The sequence below is a fragment of the Saccopteryx leptura genome, chromosome 10, assembly GCF_036850995.1.
Source record: "Saccopteryx leptura isolate mSacLep1 chromosome 10, mSacLep1_pri_phased_curated, whole genome shotgun sequence".
NCBI lineage: Eukaryota > Metazoa > Chordata > Mammalia > Chiroptera > Emballonuridae > Saccopteryx > Saccopteryx leptura.
The window spans coordinates 19,428,987-19,449,999 of record NC_089512.1 but is presented as its reverse complement, the minus strand read 5'-3'; the positions used below and the strand labels follow the sequence as shown (position 1 = coordinate 19,449,999).

Genomic DNA, 21,013 nt, shown 5'->3' with positions numbered 1-21,013 from the left:
TACACACACAGTTTACACGCTGCATAGCGGCTCACCCCTATCATCGTTACCAAAAGATTTTAAATTTACCATTATGATTTAGTACACAGTAGGCCCCTGCGCTGCACAGCACACAATCCATCCACAAAACTCAATTCAAATTGCAAAAGGGATATAGGAACTCATTGATTAATTCAGACAAAGCCCAAAACACTGTATATGTGGGGAAAGATTTCACTCTTTCCTTCCATACCATTCTTTTTCCAAGACCATAAATCTCTGAGCGTCGACTTTCCATCTTAGGAAAGTAAGCGTCATCCAAGGCTGCATATAAATCACCGTGAGGATAGTTATTCATCATGGGCAAATAAAAATGTGAGCCAGGCAGACGGTGGAAAAGCTCGTTTATACCGGTATAATTTCCTGGGACGAGGCAGGCAAGGGGGGAGGCAGGGGGAGTTGTAAAAGCTGGGGCCACCTTTATAGGATGAGAATGAGCACCCCAGAACAACAGAGTACTGAAAAGTATCATACCACATCGCTACCATCTCTTCAACGCGTCACCTCTGGTCGGGATCTGACTCTCTCCCTCCGCGGTAACAGGAGTGATAGGAAGGCAGAGAGAAGAGGGGGAAGAGGGCCAACCCGTACTACACGCTGCAGCGTGTTACAGCCCTTCCCATTCACCAGTTTCAAAGCGCTTAGTCCTTTGGGCACCGCTGCAGGGCAGAAGGGATTACGCCACTTGCCGCTGGTTTCCTTCATATGGCTCCAGCTCACAAAAGGCAAAGTCAAGGCGGCTACCTCCCCAACATTCTGGAGGGGATTTATGTCACAAAGCCACACTGGCCTGGGGGTGGGGGGAGGGAGGGGAGTGAGGGGGAGCAACAGGGTGACCCCTCCTAAGGCTAACCCCCAAAGTCTTGCTTACTCCTGGGTTGAAATCCACGAAGAGCCCCAAACCAACCTACTGGCCCCTGAAAAAAATATGAATTGGGACTTTTTGCACGACATTCTACCTCTCTTACAAAAGCAACACCCAGCCAAGGAAACAAAAGCCTATTACCACCCATGAAAAGGAAGGAAGGAATAGAGGAAGAGGAAGGGAAAAGGGAGGGAGGAAGGAGCATGTCTTTGAAAAAGTAGCATAAAGTGAAATTAATCCCCCAAAGCTGAACAGGAAATTGCACTGTCGGGCCTCCTAGAGAGCTCAGGAGTGCTGCCAAAAACGAAGTTTAAGAAGCCCTTGGGGAAAGCACACAGGGCTTAGGTTTGTGTGAGAAGGTTGTGCTTGGTTTGTTAACAAGACAAGGAAGGAGGGCAGAAAAATGCTACTTTGCAAGAGAGCAGGAAGCTCCTAGTCACGGAAGCCACAACAATTCAGCCTATCATTAGAGTGCCATGAAACATGTCTTGACATTGCATGCCATCTCACACATGGTCGTCTTGATGGCTACAGACCTCAGGGAAACCTACAGCCACAGCCTCACGTCCCCAGGACCTCCATGGTCTTGGCTCCTAGCCTGCAAACATCACTTGGCTGAAAGCCATTCCTCCTGCCTCTAATCTCAAGATATAAAACGCAATTACAGGAAGTCGTCTCTCAACACCATTGATAGGTTCTATGACTTGAACAAAGTACAAGTACAAATTAAAAAAAGTTTTATCATAGGCGAATTGATATAAACAAGAGTTAAATTCCTACAGCAGCTCATCAACGTTACAACAAAATAACATTAAACCAGACGACGTTATTTGAGAACCTGCTGTTTAACTATTGTGAAATATGCATGGAGTTAATAAACTGAGTGTCTGAGGCAGCTTGGGCTGCCATAACAGAATACCATAGACTAGGTAATTTAAACAACAGGAATTTATTTTCTCACAGTTCTAGAGGCTGGAAGTTCAAGATCAGAATGCCAGCGTGGGTGGGTCCTAGCAAGGACCTTCTTCTTGGTTTGCAGATGGCTGCCTCATCGCTTACCCTCCTCACAACACAGAGAGAATGAGATCTCTCTCGCCTTCTCCCTCGTTCTCTTCTTATAAGCTTAGGGTTCTTACAGATTAGGGCCCCACTCTTAGGACCCCATTTAACCTTAATTGCCCTCCCAAAGACCCTGCCTCCCAGATTCAGTCACATTGAAGGTTAGGGCTTCAATACATGGATTGTTTCTATGAGTTTGACTACATTAGACTCCTCGGATAAGTGAAACCCTGCAGAATTTGTCTTTCTGTGACCAGCTCATTTCACTTAGCATAATGTTCCCAGGGTTCAACCACATTGCAGCCTACGACCAGACTTCCTTCTTCCAAAAGGCTGAATAATAATCCCTTATATGTGTGTACCACATTTTCTTTAGACATTCATCCACTGATGGGCATTTAGATTGTTTCCACCTCTTGGCAATTATGCAGAATGCTACAATGAACACCGGAGTGCAAATATTCCTTCAAGATCCTAATTTTATTTCTCTTGAACAAACACGCAAAAGTAGGGCTCCTGGATTACATGGTAGTTCTACTTTTAATTTTTTAAAGAAATTTCCGTACTGCTTTTCCAGAAGTCTGTGTGTCTCTGAAGCCATCAAGAGTTGCTATGCCCAGCCTGGAACCACATACTGGCAGAATTCCTACTGTGTGAGAGAATTAATTTGCTTGAGCTTCCAATTATTGGGTCTCTCTTATTTGCAGCTGGAAGAATCCTCCCTGGTACAGGAAGTTGTATAATATAGAGGAAAGGGCACCGGCTTGGGAGAAAGGACGTCCAAATATCAAACTGTCTCTACTACCAACAGTTTTAGCAAGTCAGCCACTCCTGTCTGGGGAGTGGCCATTTGACCCCTATAGACTATTCTAATTTGAAGATTTAGTAATTCAAAGGCTATGATTCAAAGAAATATAAAAGTCTGTCTTCCAGGATCTGAAAAGGAGATCTCATTGAACTATCTAATGACACTATGGGGAAGAGGGTGGGAAGGGGTAATCATATCAAACTCAAACTTACTTATAACAAACTCTAAATGTGATCAACGACGTTTCCTATGTAGCAACCATCTAGAATTAAACTTTGTGGGGGGGCCCTGGCCGGTTGGCTCAGTGGTAGAGCATCAGCCCCGCATTTGAAAGTCTCGAGTTCAATTCCCAGCCAGGGCACACAGGAGAAGCGCCCATCTGCTTCTCCACCTTTCCCCCTCTCCTTTCTCGCTCTCTCTCTCTCTCTCTCTCTCTCTTCCCCTCCCACAGCCAAGGCTCCACTGGAGCAAAGTTGGCCCAGGGGCTGAGGATGGTTCCACGGCCTCCACCTCAGGTGCTAGAATAGCTCCAATTACAGTGAAGCAACACCCCAGAGGGACCAAGCATTGCCCCCTGGTGAGCATGCTGGGTGGATCCCGGTCAGGTGCATGTGGGAGTCTGTCTCTCTGCCTCCCCCTCACCCTACTTCTCACTTCGGAAAAATAAAAAAAAAGAATTAAACTTTGTGGGGTCATCACAGAATTCAATCAAGTGATTTTCAACCACTGTAGTCAGCGATAGCTATCTCACTCTTTGATCAAACAGCTGATAACAAATGTGACAAATATTTTGAACAAAATTTTAAGAATGAAACTTTGGGTTAAAAGAATTAGCTAAAGGACCAAAACAGCATATTACCTTATTTTCAATAATCTATCACCATCCCTGACACCCTTAATCAACATTTACCTAAACATTATGTATCGTGGAGATGAAGAATAAAGAAACGATAATGGGTTGAGGGGATTATACTAGCCAGGGCTTCAGCTTACATGCCAAGGATTGCATGACAGCGCTATATGTCAAGTAGTTCAGAAGTTCAGTACTATAATAACAGTTCCACTGAAGACACGAAAATTCTTCCCGGGACAAAACTCAGCAAAATCTTTTATATCTGTCTTCTTCCTTACTTCACTAAACAATTTTCCCACCTTGGGGAAGGAGGGATTATGACATGCTCGCTTGGAAATTCAGTTCTGCAATGTTCTGAGCAAACCCCATTTGGCTAATTGATATGCTGCTGTAGCGCTCAGTACTTGGGCTCATCATGAGAAGTCTTTCTAAACCCGGCAGGTTTGGGGCGGAGGGGAGTGTAATTGTGTGTGGTCTCTCGACAGCATTGTTGCCACCGAAATTCAGACAATGAACGAGGCAAAGCTTCTAATGAAACAATCAGCTCAGGTGTTGACAGGAGCTGAGCCGCAAGCTGGAAGGTACTGGCTCAAAACCCGCTTTGTTCCGGCTCTCCGGCGGCAGGATTAATAGTACCGAGTCTCCTCCTCCCCCCTCGGGCCAGGGGTAAGGCGTCTGGGCACCACCTGTTTGCTTTAAATGATTGACGCAACATTATTTTTAAATGCTCCCCTTTCTCTATTTCATTGAAGGGGGATTTGAGGCAGTTTTTAAAGTTTAACAAATGTTCTTCAACTGGTGATTGAATAAATGCACTGTGGACGCTGTATCCCCAGCAGTGAGACTACCGTCTAACAAAAGAACATGGGTGGATCTCAGAGGCGTTATGCAACATGAAGTGAGCCAGACTCAAAGGCTACCTAAGGTAGGATTCCTTTCTGTGACATTCTGAGAGGGGCAAAAGTATACATCTATAAAGCACGCGCCATTTCCAAGGACGAGGCGGAGGGGTTAACGACAAAGGCACACACGTGGGAATTTTGGAAAGTGATAGAACACGTTCTAGACCAGGGGTCCCCAAACTACGGCCCGCGGGCCACATGCGGCCCCCTGAGGCCATTTATCCGGCCCCCGCTGCACTTCCGGAAGGGGCACCTCTTTCATTGGTGATCAATGAAAGGAGCACATTGACCATCTCATTAGCCAAAAGCAGGCCCATAGTTCCCATTGAAATACTGGTCAGTTTCTTGATTTAAATTTACTTGTTTTTTATTTTAAATATTGTATTTGTTCCCGTTTTGTTTTTTTACTTTAAAATAAGATATGTGCAGTGTGCATAGGGATTTGTTCATAGTTTTTTTTTATAGTCCGGCCCTCCAACGGTCTGAGGGACAGTGAACTGGCCCCCTGTGTAAAAAGTTTGGGGACCCCTGTTCTAGACTTTGACTTGTTAAAAGTGATGGAATTACCTATTAAAAGGATAAATGTATGAATTAAGCCTGAATTTTAAGGACAATTAAGGTTTTGTTCCTCAGATACATCCTCCAGAAAGGTGGGTCTACATGGCCACCCATGAGCCCTGCCATTCAGGACTGTCTCCAGGTGGCCCTCTGCTTCCTTACTCCACCAGCCCAGCCCGTCATGAGAACAGAACCCACTGTAGGTATTTCAGTCGGAAAGGGAACAGATGGGGATGAAGTGTGTACAGAATCACGAAAAGATCTGGAAGAGCAGATCTTTCCATTCAAGGACACACCACCGCAGGAGCCAGGACCCAAATGTCGGGGAGCTGCCGCCACCACAACGGCTTCTCAGGCCAATGCAGGTGGGACTAAGGTCCTCGTACAATGAGTCTGGCCACTGCCACTGCCTCTAAACACCCACATCACCATAACCTTGCCTGCCAACAGCACCAGCAGAAGGAACTGGGGGGGTGGGGGTGTCTTCATTTCAGGCTTACAAATCTCACACAAATGCATGTATGAAACCCACCATGCATTTAGCAACCTGGTTGGAAGAGTCTGGGACATGGAGCTGTTAGGTTTCCAATTAGGAGGCTGGAATGGGGTACTAAGACTAGAACAGAGCCAGCCCTTGGTACCTCCCCCAATCACGGCTCTTCCGGTCCCGGAACAAGGTGTTCGTCAACACAGAAAGCAAACAAAAACCTTTTTCTGTCTAGACTTAAATTCCAAACAGTGTTAAGAGAATTGAAAAATTGTTCTACCAACGGGTCAAACTAAGATCCTGATTCATGTCATTACGGAAGAATATTTTATTTCCACATTTACTTAGTTCTGGCCCCAGCAGAATAAAACTTGAAGATGGCTGCATTGGAAATGCTTTAATTTTCCAGACATTTGTAAGTTACTGTATGGTGAGCCAGCATCAGAGGAGGGGACTGTGACACTGTGATTTATAATATATATTTGGTCTTCTCATTCCTGTCAGAGAGCTCCTGAAACCCATGACATTTCCTAAAAGGTGAGAGATAAAGGTATCTCTTGTTCTGTTACTGAGGCGACTTTGGGAAACCTCCCAGGCAACAAAAGGATGGGGAATTGAGAGCCAATGGAGCCAGAGTAGAGGGTTGGGGCTTTCAGACCCACCCCTGACCTCCAGGGAAGGGAGATGGGCAGGAGGTTGTGCCCAATCACAAATGGCCAATGCTAATTAATCAACCATTGTTACTGTTATGTAATGAAGCCTCCAACCCACCCCCCCTCCCCGCCCAAAAAAGAAGAAGCTTCAGAGTTTCTGGGTTGGTGAGCACTCGGAGGAGCTGGGAGAATGAGAATGGTGTGCGTGCAGAGGGAAGGGAAGCTCCACGCCCTTCCCCCACACCTTGCCCTGTGCATCTCTTTCATCTTTTCCCTTTCGTCTATTATATCATACGGTACATGCTTCTCTGAATTCTGTGAGCCAATCCAGCGAATGAATCAAACCCAAGGAAGGGGGTCATGGTGGGTCAGAGGTGACAGTGAACTTCCGACTGGCATCTGAAGTGTGTGTTGGCGCGGGGGGGGGGGGGGGGGCAGTCCTGTAGGGCTGAGCCTTTACTTCGTGGTATCTGATGCTACCTCCAGGTAGACAGTGTCAGAATAGAGTTGAAATGGAAGACACCCAGTCTGTGTCCAATGAGAAGCAGATTGAGTGTATTGCTTGGTGGCAATACACACATCAGAGGGGAGGTATCTTTAATCTCTAATTATTTCTCCTAAAGACCTAGCATAGGCCCTGGCCAGTTGGCTCAGTGGTGGAGCGTCGGCCTGGCGTGAGGGGGTCCCAGGTTCGATTCCTGGCCAGGGCACACAGGAGAAGCACCCATCTGCTTCTCCACCCCTCCCCTTCTCCTTCCTCTCTTCCTCTCTGTCTCTCTCTTCCCCTCCTGCAGCCGAGGCTCCATTGGAGCAAAGATGGCCCGGGCACTGGGAATGGCTCCTTGGCCTCTGCCCCGGGTGCTGGAGTGGCTCTGGTCGCGGCGGAGCGATGCCCCGGAGGGGCAGAGCGTTGACCCCTGGTGGGCAGAGCGTCGCCCCCTGGTGGGCGTGCTGGGTGGATCCCGGTCAGGCGCATGCGGGAGTCTGTCTGACTGTCTCTCCCCGTTTCTAGCTTCGGAAAAAATACAAAAAAATTAAAAAAATAAAAATAAATAAAGACCTAGAATGATCAAAACAATAAGCAAAAAAAAAAAAAAAAAAGTTTATTTAGCCAAAGTACCACTGTAACTACAATCCTTAGTTTCCCAATGATCACTTACATAGTAACTATGTTCTCTGTGCCAAAGGCCTAAGGAGCCTTCTCATAAAGAAGCTTCGCCCTTTAGGAATTTCACTCCCTTCTTGGGTTATTTCTCCAAATTGTACAAAAAGGAGGCAACTTTAAAAAGAGTTTTGTTTTTGTGACGGGAAACCTATCGGGTAGATAGTGCTAGCTTCTTTAACTCTTAAGAAAAAGAAAAACTTAACGAAACACAATCAGTAAGATAAAAATAGTGTCCAGGCCACACTAGCTATTTGGGCTGCGAGAATCATCTCCCAGAGTTGTCACTGGAGAAAAACGAAGAGACTTTGCAAAAGGACTCTAATTCTCCCTCCTCAGAAAACCAGCCAAGCCTCCTCACACCCCCTCACAGCCCAAGAAGTCTCTTGCAAACAAGATCTTATGTTGATTTCGCAAACGAAGGGCCAGAGTAACAACAGAAATTAATGCCTATTCCTCGCTTACAGGGAAAATTGCTCTCTTGCTGGGTATTTTTTAAAAAGTTGTAGCTGGGAGCTAGCTCTTTCTTATGGACAATTACATACTATCTCCCGCCAATGGTAAAGCAAAGTGGGCCACAATTTGATGTCAAAAGAACAGACCTAGCTTCTCAAACTTCAAGTTTAGAGGATGCACCCATAAGGGAAAGGCAACATTAAGGGAGGGGCCACAGAATAAGGAGGATCCCAAACCTTAATACGTACTAACCTTATTAGGTTATATACCGTGTTTCCCCATGTAGAGGACGCACCTTAATTTGGGGGCCCGAATTTTCGGGGGGAAAATGTATTGCAGAAAGTTACTGAACTCAAGTTTTACTCATCATAAATTTCATACAACTCCTCGCTCATGCAAAAAGCGGGAAATGCAAGTAAAAATATCTACAACCACTGTATAAGACACACCCAGTCATTAGATCCCAAAATTTGGGGGGAAAGGTGCATCGTACACATGGGAAAATACAGTAGTCCCTGTTAGGTTTTGCTCGAGAATGCTACTGAGAGTGCGGATCTAAAAAATGATTACTAAAGATCTAATAACTTATTTTTCTACTCTTTTCTTTTTAAATTAAAAAAAAAAAGGTTTATTTAGAAAGTGATAGAGGGGTCTGCCATCGTCTGAATCAAGTGCCCAGAAAGATTTTAAAAAAACAAGAAAGGAGGCCCTGGCCGGTTGGCTCAGCGGTAGAGCGTCGGCCTGGTGTGCGGGGAACCCAGGTTCGATTCCCGGCCAGGGCACATAGGGGAAGCACCCATTTGCTTCTCCACCCCCGCCCCCTCCTTCCTCTCTGTCTCTCTCTTCCCCTCCCGCAGCCAAGGCTCCATTGGAGCAAGGATGGCCCGGGCGCTGGGGATGGCTCCTTGGCCTCTGCCCCAGGCGCTAGAGTGGCTCTGGTCGCGACAAAGCGACGCCCCGGAGGGGCAGAGCATCGCCCCCTGGTGGGCAGAGCGTCGCCCCTGGTGGGCAGAGCGTCGCCCCTGGTGGGCGTGCCGGGTGGATCCCGGTCGGGCGCATGCGGGAGTCTGTCTGACTGTCTCTCCCCGTTTCCAGCTTCAGAAAAATACAAAAAAAAAAAAAAAAAAAAAAAAAAAACAAGAAAGGAAAGAAAGTTACAGAGGCAGTAGAGTGAACGGGCTGGGCTGCGTGGGCTCAGGAAACACTACAGATGCAGAAGAAGGGCCCTTGGAGCTCAGGAGAGAGAAAGGCACAGGCTGGGGGAAGGAGAGGGGGCAGGGCCAGGCAGGGACATGCTCCCCCAGAGGGAGGGCGCACTACTGCTCTGCTCTGCCCGTGTCCCTTCTCCAGCAAGAGTGTAAATGTGGGCCATGGCCAGTTGGCTCAGTGGTAGAGCGTCAGCCTGGCGTGCAGGAGTCCCGGGTTTGATTCCTGGCCAGGGCACACAGGAGAAGCGCCCATCTGCTTCTCCACCCCTCCCCCTCTCCTTCCTCTCTGTCTCTCTCTTCCCCTCCCGCAGCCAAGGCTCCATTGGGGCAAAGTTTGCCCGGGCGCTGAGGATGGCTCTATGGCCTCTGCCTCAGGTGCTAGAATGGCTCTGGTTGCAACAGAGCAATGCCCCAGATGGGCAGAGCATCGCCCCCTGGTGGGCATGCCGGGTGGATCCCGGTCGGGTGCATGCAGGAGTCTGACTGCCTCCCCGTTTCCAACTTCAGAAAAATAAAAAATAAAAAAAGAGAGTGTAAATGTGTTTCTAAAGGGAACTGTGCCTTTCAACCCTTTATCCGCTAAGCACCCCATCCTGAAATGCCACCCCACCCGAGTATCTCGCGAGAACAGTCTGACAGCGGGGCTCCTAAAATGTACTCAGCTGCCAACTTACCTTCCTGTTCACCTGCACGGCAGTGCTAAGTGGTTACAACCTGAAACTCACTGCGCAGGCAGAGGCCGGGGCGCCATGTCGAGAGGGATCAAAGATCTGCAGGCCAGCTGACCCTGCCTGTCTGAGAGCTGAGATCCTGGTCACTGTCAGAGACGATAACCACACGGAGCTTGGACAACAGCCTCAGCTGACAACCAAGACCATTCGATTGAAGGAAGCTGCCTTGAGGCTTTCAACCTCACAACACAGATTCTGTGAGTGCTCTCCACTTTTCAGGCGAGAGCGACTTCAATTAAAATTAAGAGTAACCTCTAACACACGGTGAAAGTGGGTCTCGGCCGGGCCACGGGATCGTGTCAACAGGACATGTGCATCAAAAGAAAAAGGAGAAGAAACAAAATTCACTTCTGACATAAAGTGAAACTGACAAGAGGACATGCGGCACCTGGCTTCCGTCCAGCCGCCACTTAGACGCACAGTGAGTCAAGAGAGAGTCCGCCAAGCCTGTCCGAGCCCGGCTGCTTGTTCAGATCTGCAGGGGCTGCTCCTCCCTGACCAGGCAGGGCAGGCGGCCCCTGCGTCCCGGACCTGTGCTGCAGTGCAATGCCCAGAAGGAGGCCTGGCCACTGGCCCCCACGGACCCCAGCCTGGGTCTGTAGCATGCGGGGGTGTCGAGCATGTGAGGCAAGATCTTCAGCGCGAACCACACAAAGAAGCCATTATTCAGGGGAGTGGCAGAATATATTGTAACTGCTCCCATCATGTCAATAGGCATCACTTTAATGGGGGTGTGAGAATTTCTCTCACTTGAAGTTAAAACGACTCCCATTTCAATGAAAATAGGAGAGTCCTCATTGGTTTAGGATCACAATTCACCCACGCAGCTGCCAGGCACAGGAACAGAGAGAGGTGCCAGGCGTGCACAGGGCTGACTTTAGTCTCTGCGGGCAATGCTTCATTTTTATAATTTGTCTTCTCTTAAAGCAAAGAGATGAGCAAGTTACAAATATAATTACTCTATTCCCGAACAAGCGATAACACACAAGCCACGACAGTGCCGAGAGGACCGTGCGCTTACCTCTGGCTCCGGCTGTAGGGTTTGTTCGTCCTCGGCGGAGTTTGGTAAAATTGCCCAGGTTATGTTGGCACTGGCTGATGGCAAGGAGCCAAATGTCCCATTTTTCAGCTGCTCTGTGGAATGTGACTTGGGCCCGTGCCATCCCAGGATGTTGTCTGAAATAAAGACCTAGAATGATGCCAAGTATTTTCCAAATCAAACACTTATAGCTCAAGAAATATTTGCACCTCGCTGTGGACAGAGACTGGCTTGAAACAGGCCCATTTTTGAGTGGGCTGTGGTGTATTTTTTAAGTGGGGCTTGTTTTGAATGACATACCAGGTGTAGATTTGGATCATCTAGTTATAAATGGGCAGTCTCAGCAACATCATGGGCTATGTGTTTTCCCATATTTAGACACAAACAATTCACATTTTACAAAAGCCACATGTTTTCTGAGAGGTGTTTCTGTTATGTCTTTAACTCTGAAAAGCTTTTTTAATGTTTAGAATAAAAAAATAAAAATTATCAAAAATGAGCTGCTCAAAATGTGATCTGAACACCACCTGGCATGGGGAGCCCAAGCTAAGAAGAGGCCGCTGCAGTGTGACTATGTGACACCACATCTGGCATGAGAGGTAGCCGGCATGGAAGCCCTATTGCTAAGAACAGATGTGGTCATTCTATTCTGGCAAGAAACACCTTTAGAAACACCAATCTGGTAAACCAAAGGCATTCTTCTAATCTTTCTCCAATCCTTGGAAAAAAAATAAAGACTTTCTAATTCTTTATTTTATTTATTTATTTATTTATTTATTTACAGAAAGAGAGAGAAAGGGATAGATAGGGGCAGACAAGAACGGAGAGAGATGAGAAGCATCAATCACCAGTTTTTCGTTGCGACACCTTAGTTGTTCATTGATTGCTTTCTCATATGTGCCTTGACCGCGGGCCTTCAGCAGACCGAGTAACCCCTTGCTCAAGCCAGCGACCTTGGGTCCAAGCTGGTGAGCTTTGCTCAAACCAGATGAGCCTGCGTTCAAGCTGACGACCTCAGGGTCTCGAACCTGGGTCCTCTGCATCCCAGTCCGACGCTCTATCCACTGTGCCTGGTCAAGCTAACTCTGATTTTTGTTTTGTTTTTTAAGAGTCATGTGTTATTATAGAACATTTTACCTGCTGACTATTGGGGACAGCAGTAATCAGAGGTGGATTTCTTTACCCTTTTTAATAGCAATTCTGCCATTAGACTTAGAAGAGGTCTCAGACTCAGCTGACCTGAAGATTCTGTTTCCAGTTTAATGTAGGGAGGAACAAGTGATGGAAAACGGTTGGAGGAAGTGAGGACTGCCTCGTGTGAATGAGAATTCAACCTTTCAGCATCTCCAATTGCTATGTGTTCATTAGAGTTACTCAAAGAAAAAATCTACAAGAATCCCAAACTTCTAACACCAGGTGGGAGTCTGGCCGATGTAAACAAAATAACAGAGGCGAGAGCAGCACGTGTGCCTAAGCATGTGTGTTAGGGTGTGCCACATTATCCCACCCAACATGCTTTTATGCAGAAACCTTTTTTTATAATGTTGAGTGCTACATAACTCGGCTGCTCAGAAGCCTCAAGTGGCTTCTCCCCGCAATTGAAACATAATCTAAACTGCCTGCCTTGCAAGACAGCCCAGTCTCATTTCATTCTCTGTTCGCTGCTCACTGTCCTCAAGCCATGCTGCTATCTTCTCCACTCCTCGAGTGAGCCAAGTTCATTACAGTCAAGAGCCTTTGTGCGTGCTGTTTCTTCTGTCGAGTGTCATCCTTCCAGTCTCATGTGGGAGAGAGAGGTGTTCTGCATAAATCCGGGATTGCCTAAATGTCACTTGCTCAGCTAAACCCCCAGTGACCTTTCTGGCCAAAGCAGTGCCTAAAGGCACTCCCTGTCACATAGTCAGTTTACTGTCTTCACAGACCTTATTTAGCACAGTCTGGACTCACCCTGTTCATTTATGCATCCAGCATCTTTCTCTCTAGCCTAGAAGGTCAGCCCCTTGAAGACAGGGACATATTGCCCTCACTCATGGCTGCGTCCCTAGGACCTAGAAAGTGGTCTAGCACTGTGATGGCGAACCTTTTTATAAAAACCGCCCACTTTTGCAGTGCTGGTCAACCTGGTCCCTCCCACCCACTAGTGGGCTGTCCAGCTTTCATGGTGGGCCAATCACAATGCCGTTTGGTTGCTCCGCTACCACCCACCATGAAAGCTGAAACGCCCATTAGTGGGCGGGAGGGACCAGGTTGACCAGCACTGCAAAAGTGGGTGGTTTTTATAAAAAGGTTCGCCATCATGGGACTAGCACAAGGTGTGCACTTAATAAACATGTACAGAATGAATAAGTAACTATTAAAATTTTCAGAGATGGTAAATTTCAAAAACATGCATTATACAACCTCCTAAAAGTTAAAAAAAAAATGGCAAAAAGACAAAGTAGAATGGAAGTTGCAAGGGGTGGGGCTTAGGGAGGGGGAGTTAGTGTTTAGTGGGTATAGAGTTTTGCTTTTGCAAGATGGGAAGAGTTCTGGAAATTGCTTACACAACTATGTGAATGTACATAATACTACTGATAGTGCATTTTTTCACAATGTGTATTTTACCATGATTTTTTTTTAATAGCTAAAAGGCATCCATATATTGGTCATTTAAAAAAAAGGTGAAAACTGACAACTATAAAACCAAAGGCTGCAGGATGATCTAAGACCAGACTTGGGACCAAGACACCAGAATTTTCCCAAAGAACGGTGAAAAGATACTTCTTACCGGTCCTGCTGACCAACTCCTGCTCGGAGTCCTGAAGTTGCATTCAGATCTTAAATACTGAGCAGCAGTCTCACCAATACTGGGGCAACACCCATTTTTCACAATTGTCTTTTATTACACAAGTAAGTTCACGTCCTCTAGAAGGAAGGCTTAAAAAGCACCAGGAGAAAAATGGGATCTGCTAGCCTAGTCAATCATGACGGTGTTCCCTCCAGACTCCCACACCTCAACTCTGTCCCTTCCTCCCCTCCATTCCACCATCATCCAGAGATAATAACCCAGCAGACAACAAAGCAAGAAGTAGAGGCTGGCCAGGCAATGATATGCTGCATCCTGGGAGAGACAAAAGACCAGGACAGCTGGACTGAAAGTAGCAATGCATGCTGGGGAATGTAGTTTTCAGAATACTCTATGGAAGTAGTCTCCAACCTTTTTTGGGCCACGGACCGGTTTAATGTCAGAAAATATTTTCACGGACCGGCTTTAGGGTGGGACGGATAAATGTATCACATAACCAAGACAAGCGTCAAGAGTGAGTATTAGACAGATGTAACAGAGGGAATCTGGTCATTTTTTAAAAATAAAACATCGTTCAGACTTAAACATAAATAAAACGAAAATAATTTAAGTTATTTTTTTTGTCTGCGGACCGGTACCGGTCCGCGGCCCGGGGGTTGGGGAGCACTGCTCTGTGGCACCAGAGTATCGAAGAACCAACCAATGAGTCAGGACAGGAGAGAAGCCTATCTCAGACCATTCCTGTGGCTTTAATAAATGAGCACTGGTTTGGGAGTCTGGATAGACAGGTCTCCTTTGAGGACGAAAGAGGAAAATGCTAACAAAGAATGAATGAAAAGGGTTGTATAGAGCAACAGTACCCTCAGAAGGCTTTGAGGAAGACTGTATCTCTGAAACGTCTAACATATGGCGTCACAGAAAACATCGGGAAACGTGTGTCCACAGCTCAGTACAGGGCGGGTAAAGCAGCCTCTCTACAAAGCCAGAGAAGAAAAGCAGGCTGAGGTGGGAAAGGAGATGAATGCGCTATGGAATTATTATAGGAAACGAAACCGGTGTTAGTAGAATTAAAAGGAGCACTGGTACTACAATAGAAAAAAAAAAAGTAGAATCAACACTGTAGAAAGTTAAATAAGGAGCATGTCAAGATAAGGAAGTCCTAAGAGTGTGCAGTTTGCAAAGGGCTTAAGACAGCAACTAGATAGGAGAAAACAGAGGACGCATCAGCAATCCAGTCCTGAAGGACAGAGCTCAGACCCAGGGAACAGAAACACTACGCAACAATAGAAGGAAAGAAACAGAACGGAGCTGAAGAGAGAGCTGCGGGCGCTGCTGAAACAGTCTGCCACGTTCCGGCAAAAGCTTGGCAGGATTTTCACAGGCCTTTTATGACTGAAATTTCAAACACATACAAAAGTAGACAGCACAGTTTAATGAATGCCTAGCTCATGAAGTTTGGCAACATGTTTGAATAACAAAAATCAAGAGAAAATTTTTCCAATCATTTAGGCAGAAAAATTTTGTGTCTTAAAGGGGAGAAAAATCAAACTAGTCTTGAATTTTGCTCAAACACTAAATAGCAGAAGGCAACTAGATGAAGAGAGGAATGCAAATAAAAGTCTATAGTTTAAGGTAGGGTGAGGAGCTTGGGGGGTAATGCTCTTCCTCAGCCAGATGATCTTTCCTCTGCAAAAAAAAAAAAAAAAAAAGATTCCACAATAATTGGGCTCTTGCAAGGTGCCAAGGACCCCTGTACACAATTTATGCGTGTTAACTACTCTAATTGTAATGACAGCCCATGAGGTAGGTCCTACTATTATTCTCAATGGATAAAGAAACCGAGGCGCACAGAGCCAGTTAAGTGGTAGAATTAAGATGAAAACCCAGGCAGCCTAGTTCCAAAGCCCAGACTCAGACCCTGCTCAGCAGCGCTGCAGAGACTCAGAGATAAGTCAACCCCCGGTGGGTGGGAAACTCCTTGGGGACATATACCAATAGATAAAAAAAAAAAAAAAGCAAAATGAAGAACTCAGGTCTGGATAAGTTACTTATAAAAGAACCAGTGGGGAGCAATGAACCCGGGTATACAGGGCTGAGCAGGCTGGGACTAGGATGAAGTGAAAAAGACACGCCCATCACATGTAAAATTTAAAGAGCCAGCAAGACACTCGGTAATCCAGCTACATGATGTTTTCACACAGCATTGTAAAAATCAAAATGAATGCCTCCCCCTAAATCCCGCAGGCCTTCATCTCACTTGCCTCGCCCTGATCCTCCTCCTGTTGAATCCTGTCTTTATTTAAAACGTTTATAGTTCGTTCATCTTGAGTTTTTAATGTTAATTTTGGTTTTAAAAGTATTGCATTAAATCATCATCTATTTCAGTGGTTCCCCAACCTTTTTTGGGCCACGGACCGGTTTAATGTCAGAAAATATTTTCACGGACCAGCCTTTAGGGTGGGATGGATAAATGTATCACGTGACCGAGACAAGCGTCAAGAGTGAGTCTTAGATGGATGTAACAGAGGGAATCTGGTCATTTTAAAAAAATAAAACATCGTTCAGACTTAAATATAAATAAAATGGGAAATAATGTAAGTTATTTATTCTTTCTCTGCAGACTGGTACCAAATGGCCCACGGACCGGTACCGGTCCGCGGCCCGGGGGTTAGGGACCACTGCTCTATCTTAACTACTTTGGCACCCCTTAAATTTATGATCAAGGTGAGTGCCTCTCTCACCTCACTCAAAGTCCTCAAACAGAATTAAACATTTTTTTCTAAACATGGTAACATAACTGAGTATTAAGTCAAAATTATTTTAAAGAGATTGAATCATTATCACACATTAACTATTAAATTAATATGAAAATAATAGCCCCCAGAGTATATTACCAGAAATCGTGAAGTGTATCAGAGAAACAAAGGAAATTAAATTAAGCTGAGTCTTCATCCCTAAAGGAAAGAGTCGGAAAATAGTGTGTCACTCTTGATTTTGCTGATTGGAACAATAATGGTTAACGAAAACTTATGAAAAATGTCACAGAGCCACTACTAAAATTTATATGCATACTTCCCCCCCCCCCCCAAACACTATAGAAGACTAAAGAAAATACAAAATAGAGAAAAAACAAGAAAAACAGCATGGAAATATAGAAAACAAACACCAGTTAAAAAAAAAATAAATGGTCTATATTACTCTATTGAGAGTCTCGAGCTTGTGTCATAAATCTAAATGCAAGTCTACGCCATGTTTAATCAATTCTAAGACACACCTAATTTTCACATTTTAGCATCTCTGAAATTGGAGTTAATCTTACAATCTAATGCCATGTCACAATTTAATTGGCAACTCTTTCTTTCTAGTGGCGCAAAGGAAAACAGTGTGCTTCACAACCAATGGTGTTTGACAGCTGAGAAAATATGCCTCGCTTACAGAAGGTGACTCAGAAATGTCTAAAGTAGAAAGATGGTCAAAAACACACCAGTGAAAAGGAGACCAGGATCAAAACATGACCACATGGCTGTTGACTGATGATAAAATCAAGGAGTTAGATGTCAATCACCTGTCACTCTGGTCCACCCGGATGCTCCTGAGCAGGTAGCTCAGCCAACATGACACAACAGAAGAGGACAGAAAGGCAAAGGGACAGGTGGGCCACCAAATGGCAAATCCAGGCCTTAAAATGGGCTTTTACACACACCCACAGCTCCCGAACACAACTTAGCAGGTGTGAAGAAGAAAGGCCAACTATAAATATTTGGTTTCCTGAACCGACACGAAGCAGAAAAAAAGGCCACAGAAGATTTAAGTGTGGGCTTAACGCTTTGAATGGAGAACATTACCTGCCCTTGGCCTCAGTGTCAGCCTTGCTTGGAGTGCTGAGAACCTCAGTCCCATGCCGGGGCTATGGGGCCTCTGCTCAGAAGCCAGCGACCCGTGATGGCGCCTGGAAGGTTATGCCTTCCAGGGTCAGTAACCCTAAAAGGGTATTTCAAAGTGGAGTGTGATTGATGAACTTGAGAAAAACAGAAGGCACGTGTACGGTGGAAAGCTGGGATGTGTGTCTCTAACAGCTTTCTTCTGATAAGTTGACATTTAAAAAACTCTCCGAGAGAAAAAGAAAATCCACCCACCTGACATATTCTGCAACGCTATTTTCTTCCCCTAATGTACTACTCACTGAAGGAATCATCACATTTCCACCGTGGCTTTTAATCACAAAACAAGGAGAGGTGACTCACACGGGGCACATTTTCAGCAGAAGCAGTGAGTCTCTGAGCGGCGGACAGGAGGGCACACGGGGGTCTGAAGATGTCTCGGGTGGAGAAGTGAAGCGCAGAGAAAGGAAGAAGGCAACTGGCTCGAAAAACCCGGATGAGTTCTCGTAAGAGTCTCCCGTGTGTGATCCCTTTGCCAAACCCCCAAATGTGAGCCGGACTAATGCAACTGGCTTATTCACTGACAGCCCCACAGAGCTTCTAAGAGAATGAAAAAGTCATCACGTGGACAAGTTAAGAAAAGCACATTCGATTCTGCTCTGGTTCTCCTCCAGTCAATTACATCTCTTGAACTCCTGTCCTGATGTCCAAGGGCACCTGGGTCACCCACTGCCATTTCCCAAGGCTCTCTCCTGTTACTGGCTCTGGTAGCCTTGACTCCAGTGTTCTTTCCCAGCATGCCTTGCACCGACCATTCTGTCAGCACCCGGCTCTCACCTGGCACTAGAACATGCTTGTGTGGTGTCTGCTCTGGCTTTGGACCGTGTGCCCTAGATCAACACCTGAAAGCAAGGAACTACCCGGAGCACAGACCGCAGACTCTGCACTGCCACAACACTGTAAAGGTCCAGTTTCTCTCCCGCCTGAGAAAGGCCAGCCTCCTAAGCCCTTTCCAGGTCTGACGTAGTCCTGCCTGCCTTTCGGCGCGGAATTGGAGGCTTGCATCTCAGCTGGGGAAAGCAGGTGCCCACCTGCACTGCCTTCATCAGTCATTTGCCTCCAACAAGCTGTTGAAGTAGATTTAGCAGTTACCAGAACAGAAGAGAGCTGTGAAACATAAGCCTGGAACCAAAAAGAGCCAAGCCAGTTTATTAATTTTAATTACAAACCTCTCCACAAACAAGAGTTCCATGAAGCATTTCAGCTCACTGCATCTTAGAGACAACATTGGAGCCAGGTCTAAAAGCCCAAAACACAGGAGTGGGAGACAGATGAATGGGAAAGGATCTGTGGATTTCAGTCCAGGTGCTGGGTGTGTTTGAAATGAAATGAGCATTAGGAAGTGACATTTGCATACAAACGCTCCAAAGTCACCACCACATTCCCCAAGAAGATACCACGAAATGCTACAGGAGATGATGACATACTACGAGGCAACACATTAATTTTTGACTCAGAAAACAGCCATAAAGAACAAAAACCAGGCCTTGGCCGGTTGGCTCAGTGGTAGAGCATCGGCCTGGTGTGCGGAAGTCCCGGGTTCGATTCCCGGCCAGGACACACAGGAGAAGCGCCCATCTGCTTCTCCACCCCTCCCCCTCTCCTTCCTCTCTGTCCCTCTCTTCCCCTCCCGCAGCGGAGGCTCCATTGGAGCAAAAGATGGCCCGGGCGCTGGGGGTGGCTCCTTGGCCTCTGCCCCAGGCACTAGAGTGGCTCTGGTCGCAACAGAGCGGTGCCCCAGATGGGCAGAGCATCGCCCCCTGATGGGCGTGCCGGGTGGATCCCGGTCGGGCGCATGCGGGAGTCTGTCTGACTGCCTCCCCGTTTCCAGCTTCAGAAAAATACAAAAAAAACAAAAAACAAAAAGAACAAAAAACAAACAAACAACAATAAAACCAACAAAAAACAGCAGCACAGGGGCCAGAAAGCAAAAAGACTTGAAGCAAAAGCAATGAGTTCGGATGTTGGTGTGCCAGGGGTCATCTGCACCTCCCTGGCCGCTGAACAGGTAAAGGAAACCCTGGCAGAGTTGTGCTTTAATGAGATTCTGATTTCCAGGAACCCAGCCCGGCACACCTTAGATACAACCATACAAGCATTGCGTTTTTATCAGTGAGAGTCAAGCTACTATCAACCTCAAGGGCCCTGAGAGTCTAAACAAATGCATTTTGTGACGGTGCTGCCAGGGTGACCATAGTCTCTTGCTCCGCTAGTTTGAGATTCTGGAATTCCGTTTTAACTGCAGGCAAGAAATTTGTTTTGGATACAGGGAGTAATTCAATTGTTCCCCCCAATGTATGGCATGGATTTTAAAGACACATGCCGAATGTTTTCAAACTTAAGGGACTCCTTTACATGAAACTTAACTTTTAAAATTGTTAAGGAGGCAAAGAAACAAAATCACCACTGTGATGCTTCATGCTGCCTGTATTCTCCAACCTCCAACCAAGTTTCTTGATAAAAAAAAAATAAATAAATAAATAAAAAACGGCTAAAAGGCAGGGAGGATGAACAAACGGGACAGGGAAGACATGCGGGAGGTGACACCCGATGTGGCCTGATTTCAGGGACACTGCTGGCTCTCGCCTTCTCTCAAACAGTTCCCATTTCAAACTGTGACCACATCTGACATGCCACCTTGAGCTCTGCCTCTCCAGGTCCTTAGAAACACCAGAGACCCATTGAAAATGGGGGGAGGGAGGGGGTGGGAAGTTGCTAGAAACTATGCCAGAAGAAGGATGTAGAGTAGTGGTTCTCAACCTGTGGGTCACGACCCCGGCGGAGGTCGAACGACCAAAAACACAGGGGTCGCCTAAAGCAATGAGAATACATTCCGAACCATAACTGTAGCAAAATTACAGTTATGAAGTAGCCACCAAAATTATTTTTTGGTTTGGGGTCACTGCAACATGAGGAACTGTATTGCAGGGGTCACGGCATTAGAAAGGTTGAGAACCACTGATGGAGAGGGATTCATTTCAGGAAGAAAATGGTTCAAAGCTTACATTTACCAGTCAAGAGTCTTAGAAGGAGCCTAATAGGTTGCAAGGGCTCGAAGTTACAGTCGAGTATGAGAGAGATCAGAGGAACCTGGAGAAGCCTCCCGTCTGACTCTGAATCTCTGTCCCAGCCCCAGTGGGGTCCCTTGGGCTCCCTCCAGGTCAGGAAATGTCAAGGAGACTCATGGGGGCTCCAGCATCAGAGCTGCATTTTCCCACCGGAACGGAAGACGCAAGAGTGGGGCGGCGTCCTTCACGCTACGCTTGAACACACACCCCCCCCTCCTCCCCGCTCCCCTGGACTGGATCCGGCACCAGAAGTTTGTTTCTTTTGTCAGGAAGGACATTCAGAGAGTAACTGGCAAAAAATCAGTAAGGTCTGTAGATTAGGGTCTGGGACTGCATTCATGTGAATTTACTGGTATTGACCACTGTGCTGCCATTATGTAGGGGTGTCCTTTCTTAAGG

General features: G+C 46.4%; 1 protein-coding gene across 1 annotated transcript in view; it reads right to left on the bottom strand.

Moving 5' to 3' along the window:
* Positions 1-21,013, bottom strand: part of OSBPL10 (oxysterol binding protein like 10) — a 296,950-nt gene that overhangs the window by 59,142 nt on the left and 216,795 nt on the right. The window contains exon 6 of the mRNA XM_066350426.1: positions 10,803-10,957. Within this exon, the coding sequence (XP_066206523.1) occupies positions 10,803-10,957 (155 nt within the window). The remainder of the gene's footprint in view (positions 1-10,802; positions 10,958-21,013) is intronic.